The sequence below is a fragment of the Mirounga angustirostris genome, unplaced genomic scaffold (genome assembly GCF_029215605.1).
Source record: "Mirounga angustirostris isolate CCGP_5_RB_7025 unplaced genomic scaffold, mMirAng1.0.hap1 SCAF_5, whole genome shotgun sequence".
Lineage (NCBI taxonomy): Eukaryota > Metazoa > Chordata > Mammalia > Carnivora > Phocidae > Mirounga > Mirounga angustirostris.
Window position 1 is genome coordinate 4,382,579 of NW_026991713.1, and position 19,862 is coordinate 4,402,440.

General features: G+C 52.2%; 2 protein-coding genes across 19 annotated transcripts in view; one reads left to right on the plus strand and one right to left on the minus strand.

The window, feature by feature from the left end:
- SMC1B (structural maintenance of chromosomes 1B) overlaps positions 1-6,093 on the plus strand; it is a 67,366-nt gene extending 61,273 nt beyond the window's left edge. Inside the window, exons 22-25 of the mRNA XM_045872346.3 lie at positions 177-328; positions 2,143-2,212; positions 4,717-4,827; positions 5,959-6,093. Of these exons, the coding sequence (XP_045728302.1) occupies positions 177-328; positions 2,143-2,212; positions 4,717-4,827; positions 5,959-6,045 (420 nt within the window). The 3' untranslated portion in view covers positions 6,046-6,093. The remainder of the gene's footprint in view (positions 1-176; positions 329-2,142; positions 2,213-4,716; positions 4,828-5,958) is intronic.
- The window catches only part of FAM118A (family with sequence similarity 118 member A), a 43,129-nt gene that overhangs the window by 9,259 nt on the left and 14,008 nt on the right, over positions 1-19,862 (minus strand). For 15 of the 18 annotated variants that reach the window (XR_010411273.1, XR_010411272.1, XR_010411271.1 and 12 more), the window contains 5 exons: positions 18,396-18,617; positions 16,206-16,334; positions 14,632-14,917; positions 12,911-12,943; positions 11,975-12,058 (listed from right to left, as the gene is read on the minus strand). Coding sequence is in view for 3 of the 18 variants with exons in the window: in XM_064590492.1 (XP_064446562.1) it covers positions 11,975-12,058; positions 12,911-12,943; positions 14,632-14,917; positions 16,206-16,334; positions 18,396-18,617 (754 nt within the window). In the remaining 15 variants the exon portion in view is untranslated. Of the gene's footprint in view, positions 1-7,775; positions 8,984-11,974; positions 12,059-12,910; positions 12,944-14,631; positions 14,918-16,205; positions 16,335-18,395; positions 18,618-19,862 lie in introns of those variants that run through there. The other 3 variants (XM_064590493.1, XM_064590494.1, XR_010411277.1) reach the window with 3 other exon arrangements.

The window sequence follows — 19,862 nt, forward strand, 5'->3', positions numbered from 1 at the left end:
TGACCACACTGTAGAGCCAGCTATGTACATTATCTGCAGGCATCTGTATTTTGCCATCACAATGGAGGAAAACCTAACCAACAGAATATCTTGCAGTTAAACTCTATTGCAGTTTCCAAAGTTGAAATTTACTAATTGCTTTTCTGATTTTGCTGAGTAAATAACCTGTGTTTCAGGCGTTTCTTAGCCCAGAGAACCCAGAAGAGCCTTACCTAGAGGGAATTAGCTATAACTGCGTGGCTCCAGGCAAACGGTTCATGCCAATGGACAATCTGTCAGGGGGAGAAAGGTGTGTGGCTGCATTAGCCCTCCTGTTCGCCGTGCACAGGTAAGACCATGGCGAGCTATCTGATTTTGCATCAGGGCAGAACCCAAACGGACCCTCCTACAAAAGACCCGTTTTAGCATATGTGATACAGAACTGTTTTCTTTAGCCAGACAATATTTGGGTTCTATTTCTAGGCCTATAATAATTTAGACTGCAAATCTAACACACAATTCAGTCTTAGATTTTCATTAATTTTCTATAATTACCAGTAGCTACTAATATTCCAGCTTTACAGAAAAGAAAGAAAGAAAAGAAATACTGGAATGGCCACATATGACATCAGGATTGCCAACAGTTAACAACAACAAACCCAAACAGAACAAAAACTCCCGACCTTTGTATTATTTTCTTAGTGCCTATTCACAGACCTGTGTTTATGTAAAGAATGTTAAGTGAAGTATTTCTTCTGAAAAAATGTTTGACCTCATTTCCAATGGTGGCAGTTGAAGTAAATCAAGAAAACGTAAGCTAAAATTAGGGCAACTGACTTTCAACATGCAAATCCTTAGATGAAGATCTAGGTGCACATGATGCAGCCTCTCTGCTTTCGTGACCAGGAAGATCAGCCTAGGTTCTCCAGCTGCTTTTTACTGCTCCCAAGGATAAAGAAGAGGCCATTACAGGAGAGGAACAGGAAATAGCATTGCCAGCAGACTCTGGGGAGAGCAGGCCGCAGGAATCGAACCACGAGTCTGTGCTGAGCAAGTCTCAGCAGAACAGGACTAGTACCAGGTGTCACTGCCATCCATTTATTCAGCAGATATTACATATCTACTGTGTGTCCGGGGCTGCCGGTGTAGGCTTTGGAGAGACAGCAGTGAACAAAACAAAATCTTTGCCTCAGAGACTTCATTTTTATTGGGGAAGACAAATGAGAAGGTATATTAGTAAACTAAATTCTCTAACATATAGACTATCAGGAAATGACAGATGCTACAGAGAAAAAAAAGTAGGGAATGGAGATCATAAGTAGCAGTAGCAGGGTAGGGTTTGCAGTATTAAAGACTCACCTGGGAAGGCCTACTTGAGAAGGCAACATTTGAGCAAAGATTTGAAGGAATGAAGGGAGTAAGTCTTGCAGATAGCTAAGAGAAGAATGTTCTAGACATGGAGAACAGCAAGTGCAAGGGTCCTGAGGCCAGAGAGAGCCTGGCATCTGTAGTGAACAGACTGTATACAACAGTGGCAGGCACAGGGCTGGGGAACTATTGTAACAATCAAGGTGGAAGATGAGGGTGGGCTGGACCAGGGTGAGAGCAGAGGCTGAGCAGACAAGGTGTGGGGTGTGAAGGAGGCAGCAGGATGACCCCTAATCAACTAGAGTGGGAAGACCCCTGGAGGGAGTAGTTCTGGAGTGGAAGGTGAGGAGCGGGATCTTGGATGACCTTGAGCTGTTTATTAGACACCCACATGGAGCTGTCGAGTAAGCTGCTGGACAAGGGAGGCAAGTGTGGGAGCCCTCAAGACATGGATGATATTGAAACCCTGAGAAGAGATGAAATCACCAGGGGAACTAATTAGTGTGTAAGCACTGCACCCCAAGGGCACTGCACTGAGAGGAGTTGGTGGAAGAGATGAAAGGAGTGGTGGGTCAGGTGAGGGGAGCAGACGGTCATCCTTGATGTCAGAGCCACAGGCCGGGGGCAACCCCAAATGCCACCTGCAGTGGTCACGGGGGACACGGACTGAACATTGCACATTGGGATCATTGGTGACTGAGGCTAAAGCATTCAAGATGATGTATCTTATTTACCCCGAATACTGTTAATCCTAATAGAAAGCTGTAACTTACTGGAGTGTAACTTTTTTTCTAGTTTTCGGCCTGCTCCATTCTTTGTGTTAGATGAAGTGGATGCAGCTCTGGACAACACGAACATTGGCAAGGTCAGTTTCTTTCTGCTTTGAATTTCTAGTAGATCACTTACAACTCGAGGATCATGTTCTGGTCAGAAAGACAGTTTACCCTGAACACACACAGTTTGTTGGATAATTGCTGATTAAAAGTCAAATCTAAGTTAAATATCTGAAAATTTGGGGCAGTTTTCATTCGAGGTTTAGGGGATCCTCAATGAATTATTAGGGAATCAGGATAGGAGTCAGGTGAGGATTGTTTTACTGAATCCACAGCACTGCTAGTGGGTAACTTGTCCCCAGATCTAGATTTTGGGACCTAGAGGGTCACCAAGAGGCCCGGTGGCAAATAGGACCAAATCAGTTGTTTAATAAAGTCTAAAAATAACACTTCTAAATAAAATTCCAAAGAAATTAAAGTTCAAACTTCTGCCCCCCCCCCCACATTTATTAAAATTAATCCGATTGTTGCACTTCATGATCCTATTTCTCAGTATTTGAGACGAGGGAACTAAGGAAACAAACAGTTTAACTCTTGGGAGTTCAAGTTAAGGTCAGCCTTCAAGATGAGAGCATAGATCTAAAAAGCCCCCTGAAAGAGGACACTGAAGCCACATATCGCCACTGTGACTTTCTGACATGAGAACGGAGTCGGCCATGGAGGCCTGACCAAAGGCCGCGGAGTCCATCACTGGCAGTACCTGGCCCATGGCTGCCGAGGGACGGGACAGCTGCAGCCCACGGACTCTGGTGTCATGGTCCTACTGCCAGAGCCGTCGTTTTGGAGATGGATGAATCAGACTCCTGGTTCCGATTCCAGGCACAGTGGAAGCTGGCATCCTGCTATACACTTAGTCTTGTGAGCTTGGCTAAGGAGTCCTTCTCAGAGCGGTGTCTTCAGTTCTCAGTGCCACCCTGGCAGGCTGAGTCTCCGAAGCTGGCCCGCCTGCTTTCTCAGTCGGCTGAGTCTGCTGGGAGGGGCCGGAGCTGTAGCTGAGGGGCCTGTCTTCTTTCAGCGCATCCCGAGCTGTCCTCCTCTGACCCTTCCTGCACAGGGCACCGAGTGCCTAAGGACAGCCTGTCAGCTTCCACAGTCCCAAAATGTAGAAAGCTGATCCCCAGTCCCTTGAACCTTGTGGAGGACAGCAAGAGCCACCTTCTGGGACCTGCCAGATTTCAGAGTAACCAGGGAAGGAAGACGTGGGAGCAACAGAAAATCTGTTGTCTTTGAATGCCAGCCGAGGTGCATTGGCTAATGGGACTTGATGGCCTGACTCATTTGGGAGAAATCTCCCTTGAAGAGGTGACTTTAGGTACTTTGTACCCACGTTCTGTATGTTGGGGTGGGGCTCTATTTTTGTGGACTGTGTTTTTTAAGGCATCTGTGTCTTCTAGCAAAATTTAGATGTTTGTATTACCACCATCTCCAGAGACTCTTACTTAAGACTCTTCTGTTGGCACCCATCCTATGTATGAAAATCCTTTTAACTTCCAGTCTTCCCTTGAAATTTACCCTCCTGGCCACTCCACTGCCCTACTGAGCATGAGCGAATAGAGGAGGACCAAACCCAAAGTAGCTCCCACTCTGTCCCGTGCTCAGGGTGCCCCATTTACCTTACCACAGGTAACACTCCAAGCCAAATGCGTCCCTTCTGCCTCACCTTCCATTCTTGACAGCATCCTAGGACTTCACAGTCCTGCATCCTAGTGGCCACCATGGCCTCGAACGCCAGATGGAGTTCCTTCTGCCTGTGGATCCAAGCCTCTTGGCCAAGGGCACTTTCCCCTCTTCATCACTCACCTGAGCTAGTGACTTGCTCCCCACCCAGGGCTGCCGTACCTGCTTCCAGAGCTGCGTCCTTACCGCCCTGGTGCAGTCGGGACCGATGCAGACAGAGAAGAGCCCTTCTGGCCCCTTACCCCAGCTGGAAGTTGGCAGACGTTTTGTGAAACTGTGGCCAAGTTCTTCCCTATGTTTCTCTGGGTTCCGAGCAGTTTGTTCAACAAGACTCATTTCTCTCCAGAGTCCATTTTGTTCTTATATTCTCATGCCTTGGATTCGAGCTTCCTGAAGGAGCCACTGAGTTCAACTTTAACCAAATAATTAGATTATGGTTATGAATACATATATAATGCCATTTTCCCCACTTCTGGCTTTAAGTTAGCAAAACAGGAAATTGGAAGTTTAAATACCAGTCTGTCCTTTCCCACATAGTGTCTGAGTGGCAGTTTTTATCTTGTTATGAAAGCTGATTGCATTTTCACCTGACGGTATCTTAAGTTAGAGCTCTGTTCTTAAAAACATTCTTAAAGTTTTAGATGCTAGATTTAGTAAGATTTACAACTTTTTTACTAACCTTTTTAGAATCTGAATTATTTCCATTTCTGCAGTTACAGTGGATTTACTGAGTTACCAGAAAGGCAAGTGCCTTATCACCTCCCATGGGCAAAGCCGGAGACAGGCCCAGTCACCGTCCAGGGGCCCAGCAACGAGGCCTTTCCCTGCTGGTGAAACGTGGGCTTTGTGTTCCCCGCAGGTCTCAAGTTACATCAAAGAGCAGACGCAAGAGCAGTTTCAGATGATAATCATTTCCCTAAAAGAGGAGTTCTATTCCAAAGCCGATGCACTGATAGGCGTCTATCCAGAGGTAAAGACCACCAACGGGGAGAGGAGAAGTGTCCCTCAGTTCTTTCCTGACACCTCATCACAAGTACTGGTGGAGTCTGGAGATACGGTTTGATTTCTGGAGTTGATAAATGTAGGCTTAAATGATTTTTTAAACCAAGTAAGATTTTAAAAACTCGTATTTTTCTATGGCAGTACACAGAAATTTTAAAGATATGCTTTAAGTGAAAAAGCAAATCAAAACTTGCAGAACAGTTAAAGATACGTGCTAACATACACAGCAAACTATTAATATCCTATTTCATATTTTTCTAATGTTTGAATGTTTTAGGCAAAACAAATGCATTGTGGGTAGCACTAAAGGAGCAGAGGAAAAAACCAGTTGATCAGACATTCCAAGTTGTATAGTAACTTAGAATTCACACACACCTTTCTCAAGCTGTTCAAAATACTGACCTGAGCTAACGGAGTAGAGCAGCTCATTCAGATCATTCAGTTTGGGGACAGTTAGGCTTTACTTCCTGAGTTTTCATTTAAACTAAGATAAAAATTAACTTCCCTTCCTGTGCCTCCAAGATGTGAGGGGACCCCTGGAAATTCTCATCCCAGCGTAGGGGAGCCAAAAAGATCTTTTTCCTCTACCCATCTTAGGTTCTCTGTAAATCAGACTGGCAAAGGCAGGTGAACGAGAAAAACCGCTCCTACCGCGTGCACCGCACACGCGCACAGCAGACACACCTGGTGAAGAGTAATCCCAGGGCTGGCTGTCTGGGACTTGGGCTTCTACAGTGTTTCCAGGCTAAACTGAGGAGAAAGGGTTTGGGGCTTCCGGGTCAGGGAGGCGGGTGAGGGGAAGGTGAGGAGTGTGGCAAGCGCGGAGCGAGCGTCCTCCTGCAGCAGCGCGTGACCTCTGCCCGTGGGACGCTCGTGCCTACTGTCAGCAGCCCCTCAGCGCGGTCATCTGGGCTGGCGTGTACGTGCACCTTCACCAGAGAACACACCAGCGGGAAGCTGACCTAACCGGAGACCAGTGGCTATGAGGAGGCCCCTTTTTAAGTGCGAATCCAGGTTCCCTAGTGGCCCTTCCTTGACGTTTGATGACACTTCGTCCCCAAGCAGAGAGCTGACCCTCTGCTGTCCTCTCTCATTTCAGCAAGATGACTGCATGTTCAGCCGAGTTTTGACCCTGGATCTTTCTCAGTATCCAGACACCGAAGACCGAGAAAGCAAAAGAAACTGAGAGTTGCGTTAGGACCGTGAGTGACCCCGAGCCAACAGGACAGTCGGGCAGGTCAGGGTCACCAGTGCTTAGTCCTTGCTCCTGAACAACCAAGTGCGGGAGCAGTTGAGCGGCCAGTGCCACTGCGACCTACCAGATGCTGGAGCTCGCTTCCGTCCAAGTTCAGGCCCCCTTAGCGTTGCATGGTTAATTTCAACTGCCATTTTGAAAGCCAGTCAGAAAAATGTTGAATTCTGCATTATTTTCACTCAGGTCTTGCCTTGTACGCTTAAGTAATCTTTAAGAGAAACTCTTCGTTCTCAAACGTACTAGTTACAGGGCATAGAACCTGGATTTCATAGGAAGTTATTTCAGAGGATGTTATCAATATTGAAAATATCAATAAAGAATATTCTAATTTCAAATGTCTCCAAACTACAATTATAGAAACAACAACAACAAAATATTTTAAGGTGAAACTGAACTATGTCTGCCTCAGTGAAATCTAAATTTCTCTAAGTATAATTTCTGTTAACAAAATATTGAAGAACACAGGCTTTCCCAAGTAACTAACAACTGACTTCTCTACTTACATTGTTATGGGGAGGAAAGGAAGTTGCCACATTTGCAATAATACTTCATTTCCATTTCAAGATGGACTAAAATTTTGTACCTAGCAGAGTAGCTCCCTCACTGTGATCTACTGAAAGTCACCCCTCCACACAAGGGTTTGTAAACACGTAAACATAAAAATAAAGCAACACAACATGGAATAAAACAGAATTCTGAGGTGCTGGTGGTCTTCACTGAAGACTGGGCCCACCTGCGGACGGTGCGGGGGGGGGGGGGGGGGAGGCCTGAAGAAATAACCATCACTTGTGAGCGCCGCTTACCACTCACCGCTTCACGCAGACTCAGGGCACCTCGTGCCCAGCGAGTAGACCGCAGCCACACAGACGCTTCCTGCCCTCACCCCGCCAAGCTCTAGCAGCCGCACAGAGCAAGCGGAAGCCACTCGATCTGTCCTCCGCACCTTTTTTAAGAAACCATCAGCAATACCCTCTAAATCACAGACTTCCCCTGCCTTGGAAAACATCCAACTTCACGTTGAAATGTCCCTGTAGGGCCCCATGAGCTCAGAGCAGTCCCTTATCGCTGCCTGGGCTGTTCTCACTCCCAGTGATCCCACAAAGTACGGTCTGTTTTGTGAGACCACGCACCCCCATTCCTGCCAACCACGGGATGATGGAGGGATGCAGATGGGGCGCTGTTACAATAGGGCCTTCTTGTCGTCACCACCCCCACCCCCCCGGAGCCAGTGTTTCTCACCGACAAAATCACACCCAAGCAAATGAGTGATGCTCAAATTGTTTGACAGATCAATCCTGTTGAAAGACATTTGCACTTTAATACAAGCTCTAGCAGAACTGACCACAGATCTCCCCGTTCATGACAGCAAGAAGGCACTCGACGCTCATCCTGAGCTGGTTCCACTTTTCCAGTCTCATATCCTCTTCCACATCATTTTCCATGCTTGTCTACCCTGTGTCTAACCAACTTTCAGATTCACTCATCCCTGGTTGCACTTTGTAAACGTGTCTTTACAAAACCAACAACTTAAATATTTGCTTTTTAAAAAACTTAAACACATTCAAGTAGTCACTTGACTTCACAACTGATAACTCAGGGTGAACGTTCTCATTAACTACATCACATCAAGCCTTGTCATAACTAAAGTTGAGCACACAAAGTTGAAGTTAAAATTTTATTTATGACCAGAGTAACATAAAATTTTTCATGCTTCAAAAAGAAAAAAAAAAGTCTTAAGCGGGTCTCTGGCTTCTCTCTCATTCACAACACATCCCAACCTTGTGGTTTCTGTTCTTAACTTTCTCTCTACCTGGGGGAGCTCCAGCGCCTTCGATGGGGAGTGTCATGGGATTGGGCAAGAAACCACATCAAAAATAGCAGCCTCTGAAAAGGAAAGTGAGCAGGGTCCCCGCCAGGGTCACGGTCGGAGCGGCTCCCGGCGTGCTGCTTTCTGCCCCTGGCTGACCCTGACCGCTCCCACGGCCGCAGGCCCTCTAGAGGCTCTGTCTGCCTCGCTGCATGCGAACCCCAAGGGGGCCGGAGGAAGAGACTTTTAAGAGACGAACAGAAAGGCTGGATCTTACCCCACAGAATAAAAACTCGGAAAACCTGGAATTTACACTCTAACTAAAAGCTGCAGTCTTGGTCTTGTGCTCCACTTGTCGTTTCTCAGCTGTCCACCAGTGTGCGGACCCGGCCAGCACTGAGCTGCCGTCCGGGGCCCCTCCGCCGAGGTCAGGCCTGCCGTTCCAGGAGCTGAAGTCACTAAAATCAGGTAATTCCAAAGAAGCCCGCTGAGCTGGTCTTTCTTTTTCAAAACATCCCATTCTCAGCAGCAGATGCAGCGCCTCCAACCAGCACCGGCTCCCGCTTTACTACTCAACAACGCGACAACGCTAAGCTTTTCTCCACGGTAACAGACGTTTCCACATAAAAATTACAAAATTTAAGTGTCTAGTGGTTTTTTTTCCTCTTTGGCAACTACTGTTGCTTGGACAGTCCTCACCCTCCCCTTATTAGAAAAACCACCCTGACAAAGGGGGTGTGTGGTGCGGGAGCCCGGAGCCCGGGACCCCTTCCCGCCGCCCGTGGTCCCTGAGGTAGCTGGCCGCCTGCCGCACAGCGGCCACCTGCCGGGTGCGCGTCCCCTCCCAAGCAGTCACCCCCCACAGCGGGACCTGCATGCAGCCCTCGAGGCCGCATAGCCCCACGGCTCTTCAGGGTGTGGGACGGGTCAGAGGGAGAGATCCCCCGCGGAGTTCTCCGAACATTCCTCATCGTTTGGGTTATGGCACTGCGGTTACAGAAGGCTGGTTTTCAAGTTGCAGGTTTTATTGGTTTTAAAGATTTCAAGACCCTCCAGCATCATCTGTTCCAACAACAAAAAGAAGGAATACGAAAATGTTAAAACTCAGCTTAAAGGAGTGTTTGCGGAGGATCTCTAGTTCAGGAACTGTCTACGGCTTTTCTCCCACGCTAAACACTCTCAAAGTGACCCCATCCGGAAGCAGCCACCGCCACCTATAGACATGGCTCTGGGACTCGTACAACCATCAAGGAATCTCGACGCCCGGATGTAGCCCTTTCCCTTCCTAGAGGACCGGGAGCGGGGAGCGGTCACCCGACTGGGGGGCCATATCACCATGCGGATGGCAGGAGCCCACCACAGGGCAGGGAGGACGGCAGCTGGCCACACTCCTCTGCGCTCTCTGGCCCCCGGGGACCCAGAGGGCTTCCCTGAGGACACGTGCCTGCCTGGGGCGCAGGCACCCGGGGATCCCCTGGGGCCCCACTGGCTCGCCGGCCACAGCGCCCCACCGCCCAGGGGCGGCCCTGGCGGGGGAGCCGCGCATACGCAGCCACAGCAACACCACGGGCTCTGCCTTCTTCACTCGCACAAGTGACCGAGCGGCCCCAGACAGGGCGACAACACGGGGCAGGAAAGAGACCAGTGGGAAAAACCACCTGTCCTGGAGGAAAACAATCAAAGCGCTCATTTCATTTTTTTCATTTTCATTTGCTTACAGATGTCCTTACTAGCTGAATTCACACTCCAAATATTTGCCAAAGACTGGAAAGAACTATATTCGAAATGCCCCTGAAACGGCATTCTCCGCCTACAGGTGTGTGTGTGTCGAAGGATCTGCTGCAGGGGTGGCTCAGCGTCCTCCAGAAGGCTCCCTCCCATCTCCTCCTGCCGCCAGGCCTACCCAGCTGCGACACTCTGCCCACAACGCTCAGTTTTTTCCTTGCTTCTCCGGTCCTGAGAAAACTATGGTTTCCTCGATTGTTTCTTTTGACTCTGTTCCCTCCTCCTTGATTTCGTCCTGGTTGGACCTCCTGGATTGATTTCTGCTGTTTTTCTCATGCCTTCATGTTCATTTTCAGTCCTTAACTTTTCAAAAACTTTCTGGGAGGTTCTCAGAATTATGTTGTAGCCTTTGGGTTAAATTTTTATTTTGAGAGCGTTACCGTTAATTTCTGGGAGCTCTTCTTTTCTGACTTATTCTCTTTCATAGCATCTCCCCCCCACCCCTCTGGCCATGATTGTGATCTCTTTTCAAATTTCTGGAGACACCAAGGGCTTCCCTGTATCTGACTCTACTCCATTCCTGAAAACACTGGGATTGAGGATTTTCAGATAAGAGTTAACTTTTTATTACTTTAAATAAGAAAACATAAGCAAAATGCCCTTAAACACCTGACAACCCACTAAGAATTTCTAGGGCTATGAAGCATGTCACATGTCAGGTACCTGTTATTCAACATTTAAATGACGCCTCGGGGTGGTGGGTAATGTTTGAGCAGTGCTGGGACACTGCATTTTTCTTCTACATCATGAGGAACATGTACTGTTGAAACAGTCTGTTGTAGATACAGAGATCGCTGATGAAGACAGAGAACACTGAAAACTGAGCCAGGTATATAAAAAAGATTTCCACCTAAATATACCTTCATCAAATTCCTGAATATGAGAAAAAAAAAAAGAAGATCCTAAAAGCTTCCAGAAAGGGAAGCAACAGGTCACCTACAGGTGACAGAGAACTGGGCTGCCAACAGACTCTCTCCCAACAGGAAACCGAGACCCGTAAGACAGCGGAGTCCCTCGGGAAAGTAGGAAGCAGAACCCCACACTCCGACCACGCATGGAGAGTAAGGACCACGAGAAGACACCTGCAGACACCCTGGGCCTTGGGGAGCTAGTCCGCTGCACACAGGGCTGTCACAGCCCCCGAGAGGCCTGGGCAGAAGAAGAGCCAGCAGCAGCCCAGGAGGCCAGGGAGGGCAGCTCGGGCCTGGAGCGGAGCAGAAGGTCAGGGTCTCGGGAAAGGGGGGCGGGCGGTATGACCGAGAGAGTGATACGTTAAAAACACTGCGAAACGTTGATTTTTTGGACAAGGCAAACAGAAATCTAGAAACTCCTCAAAAAATAAAAAGCAACACCAGCAACTCCAACATGCAACAAACAAAAAATGCATTTGCCCTTGACATTGAGAACATCCTGCAAATGACTCCGGTCCCGTTTTAACGCAGCACGCAAGTCGGTGAACCAGGAAAAAAATACCTGCACTATTTTAATAAAGTAAGTGCTTTTGTTTCCAACTTTAAGACAACCGACAAGCAGACCGGGGGGCTCGCTCCGGCCCGGGCCGTGACCACGCACCCAGCACTGCCCACAGAGAAGTGGCCTGGCTGGGGGAGGGGCCGGTGCAGACTCAGGAGTCCCACCCGCGACCTGGGCAGCTAGAGATGAGGCGCCCTGGGCCCTGGAGGGAGGCCGGGCTGGGCGAGCGGCACCAGATCCCCTCCCGGAGGCAACGGGCCTGATCCACTTAGATAATCGGTTTCCGAATATCTCAGTCCCTGACGGAGGGAACAAGAAACAGGATTTGAAGTGGTATTTTCTGGAGACTGAGGGGACGTAAGTCGGGACAGTGGGCACCGCCGAGTAGCCACCGGCGCTGCTCGGGGAACTGGCCGTGATCGCGTGGCAGATGCGCTCTGTGAAACCAGGTGACCCGGAGGGCGTGCTGCTGGCCTGGCGCACAACCCCCAGCACCGAGACGCGCTCCCGGCCGAGGCCGCGCCCGCCACCCTGCCAGCCCCCTGACCACGCGGGGGTCCTGCCGCAGAGAAAGCACCGTACCGGGCGCCTGGGTGGCGCAGTTGGTTAAGCGACTGCCTTCGGCTCAGGTCATGATCCTGGAGTCCCGGGATCGAGTCCCGCATCGGGCTCCCTGCTCGGCAGGGAGTCTGCTTCTCCCTCTGACCCTCCTCCCTCTCATGCTGTCTCTCATTCTCGCTCTCTAAAATAAACAAATAAAATCTTAAAAAAAAAAAAAGAGAGAAAGCACCGTACCCGCATCCGACCGGCGGGGCCGTTTGGAGACTTCCATTCCGTTCTCCTCCAGCTTCCTCTTGGCGCAGTCCTGACACGCATTCCCTGAAAGAGGAAACCCTTTACTTACAAGCTGATCTCTTCCAGAATCCACCCTTCAAGGACCCATTTATAAATCTGACTGTACTGAGGCACCGGCCCCCGACCCCTGCCAGACGCCACAGGGGACGCTTTGTCCCAAAGAGAAGATGGACGTGGGAGGCACGTGCAAGTGACAGCGTGACATAATAAAGGTGTCCCTCCACAGGGCAAGGAGGCAGAGATGGAAAGCGGAGCGTGATGCTTGCGGGGTCCCTACATTGAAGGCCGAGCACCAGGCGGCGCCCAGAGGCTCCTCTCCCCCCGCCCCCTGCCTGACCGAAGCGGGCAGCCTGGCGCCGAGGCCCCAGGGCCACCGACAGGAGGACGGTGCCGCGACCGAGCGCAGTCCTAGCTCGTGATTCATTGACAGCCAGAGCTGAGCCTAGCAACAAGAACCTTCACCTTGCCAACCAGCAGCACGCAGGAAAATTTTATACGAAAGCTCAGAACCTTTGCAATGAACATTTCGGAAGGGGACGGGACGAAGCTACTACACTGCAGACCCCGTGGTAAAATACGACTCGAATCCTGTTGCGATTGCCCTGCAACTCTTGCTTGTGGGACGGGAAATCATTTTCAGGTGCCAGCACACAAGCCATGTTCACGCTGCGCCTCCCCGCTGGAGGGACACATTTTTAATCCCTCCACTGTCGCAGGGACCATCACGAGGCCCCGCTGGTCCCCATCTCTGGTGGGGCCGGATTACGACAGGTTAGGTATTTACTGTGAGAAACCCTTTCACAATTCTACAGTGGCAGGAAGATAATGGAATGTGTAGGCAAAAACCAGGCTGGTAAAAATCAAGATCTGCTTTACCCAACAGTGTGGTGCTGTCCACTCGGTCAGCATCTGGAGAAGAAAGGAAAACAGTCAGCAGAACCAAGACTTCACAGGCTCTTTGTCCTCAAGCTGGCGGTGGGGACAGCGGCCAGGCCTGCTCAAAGAGGCAGCGCGACAGTGACCGAGAACCTGGATGCCAGGCCGGTGAGCGCCCCCCTCTCCTCCAACCAGTGTCAGCGTGAGGACCGGGGGCGGGGGGGGGGGTCAGCGCGTGGAGCGCGGCACAGCTGGGCCCGCCTGGCACACAGGGAGAAAGGGCACCCGCTGTCGCGGTCATAGCTGTCAACGCCAGGACACCACCTCTCCAGTCAGGAGAGGTCCTTCACGAACGTAAGGACAATGTCCTTAAGGACCCGGTCACAGATTATAAGTCCAGAAGATCTTTCGGCCCCGACAGCTTGCCAGATCCACTCAGCTGCCAGGGTCTGGGAATGCGGCCTCCGTGGGCCAGGAAGGCACCCAGGGCCCCGCGCCCACGCGGGTGGTCCATGAGGTTCTGGTCCTCCGGGGAGCCGTGTGTGCAGAGGCAGGATGGGGAGCGCCTCCGCCCCGCTCCAGAGCCAGGCCCGTGGGCCTGTTTGGGACACAATGGATTCCAGTCCCAGCTCCAAAATCTCTGGGAACTACCTGGGCAAGTGATTGACCTCTCTGAGCTGGTCTCACCACCTGTCAAATCACCTACTTAAGTGGCCGTGGATACTGGGACTGAAAATGAAGATCTCAAGGAGGTAAAACTCAGAGCAGAGTGTGACCCAGCGAGCGTCTGGCCCGGCTCCTTCTCTGCCTCAGAAACGGACTAGTGCCCTGCCTCTACTCTCCTCCGTGGAGAAGCAACTTACGCCGGTCCACAGGCTAGCCACTGGCGGTTCCGACCAGGACTAGTGGGGACATATGACGCTACTGGACCCTGTGTGCATCCAGTTACCCGTGATCTTGGCACCCTCTAGTCTTTGAGGTCACAGCGGGCACGTGCAGTGGCTGTGTGCTGACCCAGTTCCCCTGCCCAGGGCAGCAGGGCTCGGTTCTTGTCATTAAATCCAGCCAGTCCAGACCTTTCCAAGTCTACCATCATCCATGTTTTAGGACCCCAAACTTAAAGCCATTAACTGCCCTATGTCAGGATGACCAATTTAAAACCTGCTCCATTATCTTGGTCATTCCTGGCAGTTCCCCAAAAGCTGGGCCCAGGAGAATTACTCAAAAAGGTGTGTTGCACGCAGCAGAACAGGGTAAAGATGTTATGTGCAAAAAGATGTAAAAGTCTTCATGAGATCATTTTGTGCCTCTGCAGTTTTAACTTGTAAAACGCAGCGAGGGCCTAAGGGCACCTGAGGGCTCTGTGCTTTCCCAGCTTCGGTGTCTCCGCTGCGGACACTGGCGGGCGCGGTCTCCTGGCTAAGGTAACTGGATGCATGGTGAGCCGTCTGAAACAGGAATAAACTCGGACTGCTGTCGGCACAGCCTTAAGCGCTCACGTCCTGTGCACAGAGGTCACCGTCACACCGACTACCCCGGCCTTCTATTTGGCACACACAACCTTTTTAAGATCACCAGAGGGCTCGGGAATTTAGTGGTACAGAAGTTACATCTCCGTTTTATTTTATAGTGTGCAAATTGGATCTCAAAACAAAAAGGAAAAACCGGAAAGAACTCAATCAGTCTCGTACCTGGAGAAGTCGAGAAAGAAAACCCCCTACCTGGACTGCGCTGTCTGCAGATCTGAGTGGCAAGGTCCTGCACGTAGCCAGGAAAGTAGTCAAAACAGTCCCCATAGGACACGACTTTAATCCCATGCAAAAGCATGTCTGCTTGGTGCTTGAAGAAATGGTCTTCACTCTCCTTGAGCACGACCATGTAGTGCTCCAGCTCCACCCTGTTGGGCACCGAGTACAGGAAGAGGGCCTGGAAGATCTGGTCACGGAGGGTCTCTCCGCAGCCCACAAACAGGAAGGACTTGGTGCGGTACAAGTTCTGGAGAACTTCCTGTGGAAAAACCAATGAAGAGCCTGGAACGCTCATCCGAAAGACAGTGAGATCCTCAGCCCGACCGCCAGCTACGGGTTACACCTTTAGAAGGTGGCTCAGCAACAGGCCCTTCCCACCAGCCACGCCGGGGACAGAGTGAGAGAAGCAGCGCGCACTCCAGACGTGCTATTCACGTCAGCCCAGCGCCGCAGGCGAGCAAACAGAGGCCCACGCTGAGCGGACATCCCTGCTCGGCGCTCATGGGAGCCCCTTCCTCTCCCAGGTGGGAAAACAGGTGCAGATCCCAGTCAGGTCCGGTGTAGATGTGCTTCCAAGTGAGGAGAGCCTAATGCCCACCCCACCCAGCCAGCCGGCCACCCATCCTGTGGTACAGCCCAACTCAGATCTTCTGGGACTGTGTATAATTTTAAATTCTTAAAACACGAAATAAGGACCTTCCATTTGTTTCTGTTCAGAATTGTGCACATGCAACGCTCGGGAACTGATGTGTCTCCACAGATCACAGGTGGGAGCCAGGGGGCTGCTGTCAGGAGAACCGGGTTTTCGGGAGTGAGGGCAGAAGAGCTGAGGGAGGAGGGGACCCGTGACAGTGACCCAAGGGAGCAGGGCAAAGGGGATGGCAAAGATTCAGGGGGCCACTCAGGCACGCAGCAGAGAGTCACCGCTTCAGACATCCAACACCTTAGCAAGAGGGCCCGTGTCCACCCAGGCCTCTCTCAGCGCCCAAGGGCATCCAGTCACCCGCCGGGCCACGCCTGTGCCGTGCCCGGGCCCCAGGCCGGGATCAGCACAAGGACCAGAGCGCCGGACCCTAGATGACCAGGGACTCAGTGAAGATACCGGGGTTTCTAAATGCGCTAATAAAAGACTATAAAAAGCTGAAAAGCAGCTTTTCCACTCTTCATCTTCTCCAGGATATCAAAAAAGCTTCCCAGAGAATGAAGCTGTAAAATGAGGTTTTGAAAGTGAGAGAGATTGCCACGCAGAGAAAGGAGGTGCCTGAAGCCATGCGCGCGCACACACGCACACGCACACACATGCACGCACAGGAGGCGGCAGGAGCAGCCCGAGCGAGTGTGCATGGTTGGTGTAGGGCCCCGCAGGCCGCCCGGGGCATCTGGCCGAGGCGCCAGCGCTTGGAGACACAGCTGCGAACAGAGCCAGCTGTGTGCACTGCGGGGCGGGCGGGCCTAGAGGCCAGGAGACCGCCTGGACGGCCACCAAGTACCTAGTGGCCACCACGTCCCAAGGGACACAACCAATGCCTAACGAAGGCGGGCCGTACCATTACTTCTGGGTCCTGCGTGACATCTTTATACCCCGACGGGTCCAGGACCATCCCGCAGGGGTCCGTGTACAAGCCGTGAATATGAAGAACGCCGTATTTGATGTGCCCTCTCGCCCACTGAAGGACCTGTCAAAATCAAGCCAAGACAAAGGGGAACACCACGTGTTACTTAAAACAGAAGAGGAAACTCTCTAAACTGGGTACGTGGTCTTTCCGACCTACCTCGGGGAGAACAGGGAGCTGCTTCGCTTCACAATGCTCCCCGCAGGGCCCAAGCGCAAGCGGGCTGCTGGGGCGGGCGCTCCCGTCAGGCCGGAGAGGACGGCAGCAGAGACAGACAGCCGGGCGGAAACCACCCCTAGCCCCCAGGGCTGCAACACACTCTCGGGACTGGTGACTTTAGGGGACTGAGAGGATACCTTCTAAGGAACACATTGTGCTTTAATTCCTGCTGTGTATATGTTGTGTTTACACCCAGAAAAAAGAGATACAGAAAAAAAAAGTAACTTATCAAATAGCTCTATACCGATTTCAAGCTCTAGAACAAAAGTCCTTAAAAAGAGGCACATCCTGGGGCGCCTGGGTGGCTCAGTCATTAAGCGTCTGCCTTCGGCTCAGGTCATGATCCCAGGGTCCTGGGATCGAGCCCCACGTCGGGCTCCCTGCTCGGCGGGAAGCCTGCTTCTCCCTCTCCCACTCCCCCTGCCTGTGTTCCCTCTCTCACTGTCTCTCTGTCAAATAAATAAATAAAATTAAAAAAAAAAAAAAGCACATCCCACATGCTGCAGTTTGTCCTCATGCCAGGGAGGCGGGCGGTCCCCACAGCGCCGGATACCTGGACAAACTCCGGCAGCTCGGCTGGTACGACCCGGACAGATGGGCCGGCCGGCACCTCCGCCATAAGCCCTTGGCAGCCTATTTCCAGAGATGCTCTTCCCAACAGCAAGCAGGCCTCAAAGAGGGGACCGGTCTTGGGGGTAGAGAGCAGGTGTCCCCTCACGTGTCACTAACAGCTCAGGAGAGGGTGTGACCCATGGCCGCACCGGCACCGTCCCCGGGGGCTATCCCACAAGCACGTGGCCACCTGCCAAGCTCTGCGATGGGAAAAGAGCCGCAGAAGAGAAACTCAGGGTCTGAGCCGGCCACAGTCACACTCTTACTCGGGGCCTCAAGGGGGCGCCATCTCTAGGCCTTGGGTTCCTGCGAGGAGGGTGGGAGACCACCCTCAGGGCAGAGCGGGGGCTGGGGGGGGGGGTGCCCAGTATTAGTAAGGACATAAAATCTTGAAGCAAATAGCAACGGACACAAACAGGTCACAAAAGAAATGTAGTCAATAACATGAAACCATGATCAACCTTAACAAGGAGAGAAACAAAAATGTAAAATGTTCACCAATTTTCACCTCAATGGGAGAAATGTGTTTTGTTTTCTGGTGACACCATGCGTTCGCAAGCCATGGGAAGGGGACACTCTCCCATGTGGCTCATGGAAGTTTTAAACTGGCTATCTTTCTGGAAAGCAATTTGGTAACATATCATCTGTCTAAAACACTCGGGCCCTTGGACCCCACAACTCTTCTAGGAGTTTTCCCTAAAGAAATAAACAGAAAGACACGGAAGCATAAGTATTTTCACCATAGCGTTACTTATTATCGTGGAAATATGCTAACGATAATAGAGAAAGGCTAATAGTTACTTTTTGGTTTGACAATGACATTGCCATTTACAAACATGCTTTTAAACACAGCTTAACGACAGCGGAACGCTCAATGTATAATATTAAGGAAGAAAATCAAGATAAAAACGCTACATATGGCATATGGCATAATCCCGATTTGCGAACAAGGAGATGGCACTACCCAAGCTTCGCGGCACTAGGACCAGGGGCGATTTTGCTTATCGTGACTCTTCTTGCCCGTAGCTGCACCCCCCGCCCCCGCACACACACCCCAGGCCTGTAAGGAGTCCACGCACATGAGAAGCCTGCGGGACAGGATGCACAACGAAGACAAGGGTGGGTGGTGAGCAAAGTCCAGAGTCGGGAAGGGCTCAGGGTCACTAACGTGCTGGCAAATGAAAGCTCAGCCCGCCTCCCAAGCAGCGCAGACACCACCCGCCCCCCGCCAGCCCCTTGCCTTCTCCCTGCCGGCTGCCCGCCCCGCTCCAGCCCGCAGCCCGCAGCCCGCACCTTCGTCTTGTCCTTCAGGTCCAGAGACTCCATGGGCTTGCTCTGCTGCTGCCCGAAGAGCTCCAGCAGGTTGTCGTAGTTGGTGGTCAGCACCATGGTGCCCCTCTCCATCAGGCTGAGGATGGACTGCAGCACCAGCGGGTTCTGGATGTGCTGCTCCAGGCTGTCGAAAATCTCCATCAGGCAGTCCTGGAAGAAGTTGGGCTTGGTGTCGCCCGTACGCTACAAAGGAGTGGAACAGAAGTTACTAAAAACACCCTCTCTCCGCAAGTACCGAGCACCTAAGCAGCAATGTTCTGGTGCTAGTTTAGAAGAAAGGAAACCCTGACTCGCCGAGTTTACTGAAACCCTGGTGGGGGGAGACAGACCGTGGACAAATAGCGATACGTCGGTAGCGGCCAATGCTACGGGAAACAAAGCCGGGTGCTGCTGGGGGCACAGGCTGGATGGGCCGAAGGGCACCAGGGAGGACCTCTGATAAGGGGCGTTTGAGCAGAGAACTGAGGGAATAAGGGGCCTCTGAGAGCGCGTCCCAAGCAGAGGAAAGAGCAAGTGCAAAGGCACCGAGGTAGCAACAGCACGGTGGGTCCGACGGTGAGCAAGGGGCCCTGGTCGCAGGAGAGGAGCAGGGGTAAGGTCAGCCGGCGAGGCGACCGGAACCAGATCGTGGGAGGCTCTGAAGACCACGGGAGAGGCCTCAGATCGCCCTGCGCGCTGCAGAGGTCCTGCTGTAGAGGAAAGCCTCAGTTAGGGGAAACCAGCGTGGTCTCTGCTGCTGGGAGACCCGGCGGGGTGAGAACGCGAGCCGGCCTCTGGGTGGAGCAGCAGAGCCGCCTCGGGCGAGCGGCGGGGACCAAAGCCTGGCTGGGCCGGGCTCACGAGGACAGGGGAGCATGTGGCAGCAGCAAATGCACACACCCGTCTGGGGGGCCCTGCCGTGAGGGGAGCAGAGCAGTGGGGTGGAGGCTGGCTCGCGGGGTCAGGAGGTTTCCTGCGCTCCAGGAAGACCGAGCCTCCCCAGCCACCCCGCCAGCGCCAGCTGAGCAGTCGACGGAGCCGGGACCGTGCACTGACACCAAATACCTCGGCCCGCCCTCAGGACTGTCCGTCGGAGGTCACTCCGTCCCCGTGGATGTCGCAGGTCACAAGACCCTCGTGTGAGCGCTCCTGGCTCCCCGCCCTCCCTTTCTGACACTCTCATGTCCCTCTCCAATCCCGGAAACCCTTCCCTTGTTCCCAGTGGGTCCATCAGCAGGAAACCCCCACATCTCCCTCTTCTTTTGTGAGCGTTCCCTCCTCCCACCACTGGAAACCGGCCCTCGCCATCCCCGAGGCCCTCACGCCCACGGGCCTGGGAGGACAGGGGTGGATGGGGCTTGCCGCCCAGTCTCTCCGGCTGTACTTCTGTCACAGTTCCTGCTGGTTTCTTCGTCCACTGAGATGACCGTTGTGCATCGTGGCCTCCCC